Source organism: Prionailurus bengalensis, chromosome A3, assembly GCF_016509475.1.
Source record: "Prionailurus bengalensis isolate Pbe53 chromosome A3, Fcat_Pben_1.1_paternal_pri, whole genome shotgun sequence".
Lineage (NCBI taxonomy): Eukaryota > Metazoa > Chordata > Mammalia > Carnivora > Felidae > Prionailurus > Prionailurus bengalensis.
In genome coordinates, this window is record NC_057354.1 from 52,009,250 (window position 1) to 52,016,846 (window position 7,597).

General features: G+C 39.1%; 1 protein-coding gene across 10 annotated transcripts in view; it reads right to left on the bottom strand.

The window, feature by feature from the left end:
- Positions 1-7,597, bottom strand: part of LIMS1 (LIM zinc finger domain containing 1) — a 155,917-nt gene that overhangs the window by 29,117 nt on the left and 119,203 nt on the right. Inside the window, exon 1 of one of the 10 annotated variants that reach the window (XM_043553178.1) lies at positions 2,569-2,846. The exons of 8 other annotated variants lie outside the window; for them this stretch is intronic. In XM_043553178.1, the coding sequence (XP_043409113.1) occupies positions 2,569-2,750 (182 nt within the window). In that variant the 5' untranslated portion in view covers positions 2,751-2,846. Of the gene's footprint in view, positions 1-2,568; positions 2,847-7,597 lie in introns of those variants that run through there. One more of the 10 variants, XM_043553177.1, reaches the window with a different exon arrangement.

Consider the following 7,597-nt stretch of genomic DNA (forward strand, 5'->3'; position numbering starts at 1 on the left):
CCTTCCTTTTTCAACTATATCTCTATGGGAAGCATATTTTCTTTATATACATTAGCGACATATTACAATAGGATAAACACAGAATCAGAACTGAGAAACTGTCTTAGACAGTCACTAATGAGATTTGCAAAAATGTAATTCAATGCCATTTTTCCCACCAAGCTTTTGTCATTTGAAAAGTTATTTTTCATAAAAATTAATATCAATAGTTATTAGTATTAACATGTAATGGGTTTATTGTTTTTTAAATTAATAAATATTTTGTTCTCAGTTTTATTTTCAAAAACAGTAAATATCGCTAAGCAAAAGCTCTTTGGGGACCTCAATAATTTTTTTTCATTTTTTAAAACATTTTATTTATTTTTGCAAGACAGAGAGATAGAGCATGGACAGAAGAGGGGCAGAGAGAGAAGGAGACACAGAATCTGAAGCAGGCTCCAGGCTCCAAGCTGTCCGCACAGAGCCCGATGTGGGGCTTGAACCCATAAACCATGAGATCCTGACCTGAGCCGATGCTTAACTGACTGAGCCACCCAGGAGCCCTGGGGGACCTCAACAATTTTTAAGAGTGTAAAGCAGTCCCAAGACCAAAGCATTTATCACCTGTTTACTACTCATTATACTAAACACTGGTTATAGTCAAATTCAAATACTCAAATAGAATTAGAAAATAGGTTGACACATTATAAAAACATAGTTTCCCACACACAGGAAAAATAAACTAGTTTTAGCCATAATGTAATGTGTATTTTTGAAGAGGTATTCCTTTTAATAACAAGCAGGATAAGGAAACAGAACCTTAGAGGAAACTTTCAGAACAAAAGCCCCAATAATCTCACCCAGCTACTGATCTGTTTACATTTCCTTTTCCTCTCCTGTTTTTGACCCTCTGGCAGTATTTATTCAATGGACTATTTTTTAGAGCAGTTTTTGGTTCACAGCAAAACTGAGCAGAAAGTGTAAAGAGTTCCCATTCACCCCCACATCCGAGCCTCCCGTGCTACCAACACCCCCACCAAAGAGGTAGTACTTTGTTACAACTAATGAACCTACAGTGACCTGTGTATTTCTTTTTACAGTTGTTTTTATCTTTAACACTACTATGATAGAAGTTACATTTTATTTTATTATTTTTATTATTTTTAGTTCAGGTAATTAATTAATTATTTATTTACTTATTTATTCAATTTAAATTCAAGTTAGTTAACATATCATGTAGCATTGGTTTCAGGAGTAGAACCCAGTGACTCAGCACTTAAAACATACAACACTGAGTGCTCATCCCAACAAGTGCCCTCCTTAATCCCCATCACACATTTGACACATCCTCTCACCCCCTTCCCCTCCAGCAACCCTCAGTTTGTTCTATTTCAGAGTCTCTTATGGTTTGCCTCCCTCTCTACATTTTAAAAGTTATGAATGATAGTTATAACTGTCATCAGGCTAGAAATAATTACTTGGCTGATTTTTCAAAAAGGGATTTATGCTAAGAAGTGTTGATGACAAAGAATATATATGTTGGGAAGTATCTTTACATCTGGCCAGTCATAACTGATTGTTATGTCAGTCACAACTGACCCACTTCCACAAATTAGCTGCACACAGAAAACTTGGCATCATTGAGCTTTTTGTTTTTCTTTTGTCTTATTGATCAAAGTATGGGAAAAAATTTTCTGGCATTAAAATGAAAAACAAATTTGTAAATCCAAAAAGCATCTTGAAAGTCCATGAAGCATTTTGGTTACAGTATAATTATAATTGCCCAATTATACTTAAACAGAACTCTTTATAAGTTGTGAAAAATAAATGACATCTGTTACAATACCACACAGAATGGGTTCATGGAAATAGAGAATCAGGTCAGTTAAATTCTCCTTAACTCTTAATTGACAAATTGGGAATCTGCAATAATTCGAAGCTTCCGACTTTACATGAGTTGGTCTAAATAATACTAAATACTACTCTGCACTATTTTTTTTTATTGTTTGCTAAACTCCACTTAATGACATGAATTAGACTAACTTTTTAGAGTTAATGGCACACACACACACACACACACACACACACGCAGGTTACACAACATTCTTATTTATTCATTCAGTCCCTTTGAAACAGTATTAAACCCAGTTAGCCTACTTCAAACTGCTTTGTTAAACCTAACAAAAATGTGCATCCTTATTAACAGTCTGTAGTTCAGTTTTTACTTTTCCCCTCAACTGACCCCTTATGTGTAGGAAGTTTTAGAGCATACAATTTTTCTATTATAAATCCTGACAGCAAAAACTCTAAATCTCCCTCTTAGACTACATAATGAAAATGTACTATTATCAGGAACCTACTGAAGACAAAGATGTTACTACTATTACTTTAAAGGCAGCATTTTTGTTCACTTCTGCATTTCATCTGGTGGATTCTTGCCTGCGGAATACACCCCCCGCCCCTCCATCACCCTAGAATGCCCCTGCTAAAAGTCGAGGAAATAAAACCATCAATAGCTAGTGAACTCGAAACCCAAGATGGCTAGATCTGGAAGAGGGGAGCTCCTCTCCCAGGAGAAGAGACACTTACAATTTCGCATAAAAGTCACAAAACTCCTTGTAGACCTTTATGTCACTGTGCCTGCGCTGCAGTTTGGACACAGCCCTCTCGTCTTCATTGCCATTAGCCTGGTGGACATTGTTAAGAGCTGTCTGGGGGATTTCTTCATTCTCTGGGATAACATAGGGGCACACCCTGCCCGGGAACGCCATCCGTGGGTGCTTGAGAGCCCCAAACCCAGGGCAGAGAGTAGCAGGCAGGGACAGAGAAACAATTTCCAGGCCTCCCCTGTTTCCCTGCCAGGGTCACTCCCACTGTTCCCACAGACGTCAGCCCTGCGTTTGCCAGGATCATTCCTAGCCTTTCATGTTAAGAGCTCCAGCAGCAAAGCAGTCAGTTGGTGTGCCAGTCCTGATTTACTGAGGCATTTCTGGAAGCTCCAGAAAACATTCCACAAAGCAGTGACAGTCTTTGCTGGAACAATCTTCCTGATGGACTGTGTCTGTAAACACTGCTATGGAAGGAAGAACTGCTTGGCAGGGTCCGAGAGAAACAAACATCCACGTGTCCTGGGGAATCTGTCACCAGGCATCAACCACACAAACACTGTGCTTCTTGTAAAACATCCCCAGATATTCTGTTCCTAAACAAGCTCCCCACTGAGGCCAAATGCAACTGGCACACTCTATGGGGCGTTGTAATGCCCAGGGCATGCTTGCCAGCTATACCCACGGTTGCCATCCCCCAGGGGTCTGTGAGTCCCTGAGATTTGGAGCTACTTTGGACTTTCATTGATCCTAGTACTTGGTACATAGCAAAAGTTGGATGATGTGTTCAATGAATGGACACAAGAAGAAATAGGAAAGCGCTAGAGTCTAGTTAGAAACCCCCAGCTAATCCTAGCCTTTATCATGGTTAAGGATGCTGCTGCCATTCCTGCAATAGTCAGTCTACAGTACTGTTGTCTTGTAGCAGTGCTACAGATGAGGAGGGTGATGATGAAGGCCACGGGCAATAGAGGGGCTCAGAACCTTTCTCCAGGCCCATTCCTCTGAGACCTAGGTGCTCGATTTCTCACCAAAATCAAGGTACCAAGGGCCACTTAAGAAAGAAAAGCTAGAGAGTAGGTAAAAGGTACACTGACCAACAGAGGTCACACTAGAGATGAGAGCCATGAAAGCATCAGCAAACAGACACAATGCAGCTGAGACTCCCAAATAATAACAATAAATAATGCTACCTAAGCATTTGTAAGTACTATCACATCCCTATAAGGTAGGTATTATTTACAGATGAGGAACTGAGGTGTAAGGAGGCTGAATAACTAATTAAGTACATGGGAGAGTCAAGATTTAAATCTAAGTAACCTTATTCTAGAGCCTATGTTGTCAACTACCATGTCAGAAAATAGTTAAACATATTCACTGGAGAGCAAAATAAGTTAACTACAAAAGATTTAAGTAGTGAGCACAAAATGAGACAGAAGCAGAAAATGAGATCTAGTCTTCCCACTTTGAAACCCAATGAATGATCTCAGAGCACAGGTCAGAAATTTAAAGACTGTGGGGCTATGGATCCTGCTCAGACCCCAAGCCTGTGGCTGATGGAGTAAGAGACTGACCCTTTTTTTTTAAGTAGGCTCCACACCCAGTGCTGAGCCCAGTGCAGGGCTTGAACTCATGACTCTGAGATCAAGACAGCTGATATCAAGAGTCGGACGCTTAACCAACTGAGCCATGCAGGCATCCCAAGACTCACCATTTTTAAAGAGGAAAGAAACAGCCTCATGGTTTAACATGTATAAAACATGTAAAGTTTTTTAACTTTATCACGACCACGTAGAATAGAGGAGGCAGCAGGCATGAACACACACACACACATACACACACACACACACACACACACACTGACTCTGACACTAGAAACACAATGCCACTGAATTAGGGGTAGCACAATAGAAAAAGGGGAACCATGCCTCCTGCCCAGAATACTTCTTCCCTCTTAACCTGATTATCTTCTATTTACATTTCTACTTTATCTAAGACACTCCTAAAAATCAATCTTTATTTTAATTATCTTTAAACTTTTCTATCTCAGTTTACTGGGACCAAGTCCACAAACATGGGGATTTGCCCTCCTCAGGGAAAAGATTCTAGACAATGGCTTAATGGTCAAAAAGAAGGAAGGGGGCCCCACTGCCACTGTGTTCTCAACAATAATCCTTCCACTTTGCCAATTTACAACTAGTGTTCAGAGTTAATTTTTCCTGCGTAAATAATAAATAAGAACCACCTTCTTAGCTTAAGAGACCTGCTTAAAGTCACACAGCTAGCAAGTGGAAAATCCCAAATTCAAATCCAGACATCTGCCTCCAATGTTTCTGTTTGTTTTTTACCTCTACATAAAATCTATCCTGTGGCCAACAGACACATGAAAAGGTCTCAACATCACTAATAATAAGGGAAAGGCAAATCAAAATCACAGTATCACCTCATACCTATCAGAAATGGCTAAAACAAAAGACACAAACACTAATTTGAAAAGACATATGCACACCTATGTTCACTGCAACATTATTTACAATAGCCAAGATATGGACATATCCTAAGTGTCCACTGACAGATGAATGGATAAAGAAGATGTGGTATAAAAAAAAAAAGATGTGGTATATATACACATACATATACATATACATACAGTGGAATATTACTCAGCCATAAAAAAGAATGAGATCTTGCCATTTGCAACAACCTGGATGGACCTAGGGGGTATTATGCTAAGTGAAATAAGTCAGGGAAAGAGAAATACTATATAATGTCATTTATAAGTGGAATCTAAAGCCAAACAAAACAAATGAACAAAGAAACAAAAGCAGAAACAGACCCATAAATATAGAGAACTGATGGTTGCTAAATGGGAGTGTGTGTGTGTGTGTGTGTGTGTTGGGAGGGGGGATGGGTAAAAAAGGTGAAGAGGAGTGGGAGGTATAGGCTTCCAGTTACGGGACAAGTAAGTCACAGGGATAAAAGCTATGACACAGGGAATATAGTCAGTGGTATTATAATAGCCTTATATAGTAACAAATGGTAGCTATGCTTGTGGTGAGCATAGCACAGCTTATAGAGTTGTAAAATCATGATGCTGTACACCCAGAACTAATATAATAGTGTCAACTATACTTCATCAAAAAATATATATATACACACATACACATACCAAAACCAAAATACATAAGCTAAAACTATAAAACTTCTTGCATAAAATATAGGACAGTTATATAACAAATTTAAAACAATTTTTGTTCGTGTTTTTATTTTAGGAGTGGGGGGAATGGGGGAGGGGCAGAGAGACAAGGAGAGAGAGAATCCCAAGCAGTCTCTGCACTCTCAGTGGCCTCAATCTCACAAACCATGAGATCATGACCTGAGCGGAAATCAAGAGCTGGATGCTTAACCTACTAAGCCAAAAAAATTTTTTTTAACAGGGGCACCTGGGTGGCTCATTCGGTTGAGCATCTGACTCTTGATACTGGCTCAGGTCATGATCTCACTGTTGTGGGATGGAGCCCTGCGTTGGGGTCTGTGCTGAGTGTGGAGCCTGCTTGGGATTTTCTCTCTCCCTCTCTCTCTGCCCCTCCTCTGCTCGCTCTCTTGCTCTCTCTCTCTCAAAAATAAGCAAACAAAAAATTTTTTAAATGAAATAAAATCTATACTGTATGGGTGTTTCCAGTAACTGGTACATTTGTCTATGTCTAAGGAAAGAAGCTATTAGGCTCTATTTGTTTGTTTTGTTTACAATATGCTTACAGTTCTTAACCCATACTAGGTACAATGATTGCAAATCATGTTCATTTTCCTACCAGAAACATCATTAAATCCAAATATTCTGCCCACTGAGGTAATGCTATTGGCGATACCAACCTAAGGGCAGGACGCTGAAGTAGGTCCTAGAGATTTTCCTTTCCTTCAGTTCAGTTTCCAGGGGGTCTGAGGATAAGTTTTCTATGTTCTTTTCATCTCACTTCACATGCTAGAAATGTAACCTCCAGGAATGTAGGAACTTTGTTTTGTTCATGCCTATGCCCCAGCATCATCAAGAGAAGCCACCACTTGGCAGGTGTGTGTAATTATTTGTTGAATGAACTGGGGTTAATAATCCATCTACTTCATCTGGCAAACCATGAAAACAGTGAGACAGCAATTTAGCTACCAGTCTGCTAAACACTTTGAGTCAGAAGATCTAAAAATGTAACTATCTTATTAACTTCATAAGAATTAATCTTATATTTACTAGACAGAAAAGCAGAACTATGAAAAAAAGCTAATAGTGAACACACACTATTTGGTTCATGAACAGACACAATGAAGACTCTTACCTGCTAAGGAATTAAAGATAATGTGGAAGATCTGCCATCAAGTTCTAACTTTTTATTTTGAAATAATTATAGTTACAGGAAGTTATAAAAATTGTACAGAGAAGTTCTTCATACCCTTTACATAGTTTCTCCAATGGTTACACTGTATGTGATTATAGTCCAATGTCAAAACCAGGAATCTGACATTAACACAAGGTGTGTATATACATTACACATATGTCATTTTACCACCTGGGCACTGCCCCTAATCAAGAAACAGCACAATACTGTCACCACAAAGATCTCTTTCATATTATCTCTGATAGTCACACTCACCTTCTCCGCACCTTGCCATCTCTTAGCCCTTGGGAACCACTAGTCTGTTTTTCATTTATGTCATTAGAATTTGGAGAATGTTACTGCTATGGACTGAATGTTTGTGTCCCTCCAAAATTCATATGTTGAAAGCCTAATCCCAAATGTGATGGTATTTGGAGGTGGGACCTTTGGGAGGTAATTAGGATTAAATTAGGTCAAGAGAAGAGCATTAATCCCTCATTATGGGATTAACATCCTTTAAGAAGAGGAAGAGACACAGATCATTCTCTATCTGCCATGTGAGGATATAGCCAAAGGTAGCAAAATGTGGATGGCTCAGTCGGTTGAGCATCTGACTTTGGCTCAGGTCATGATCTCATGGTTCGT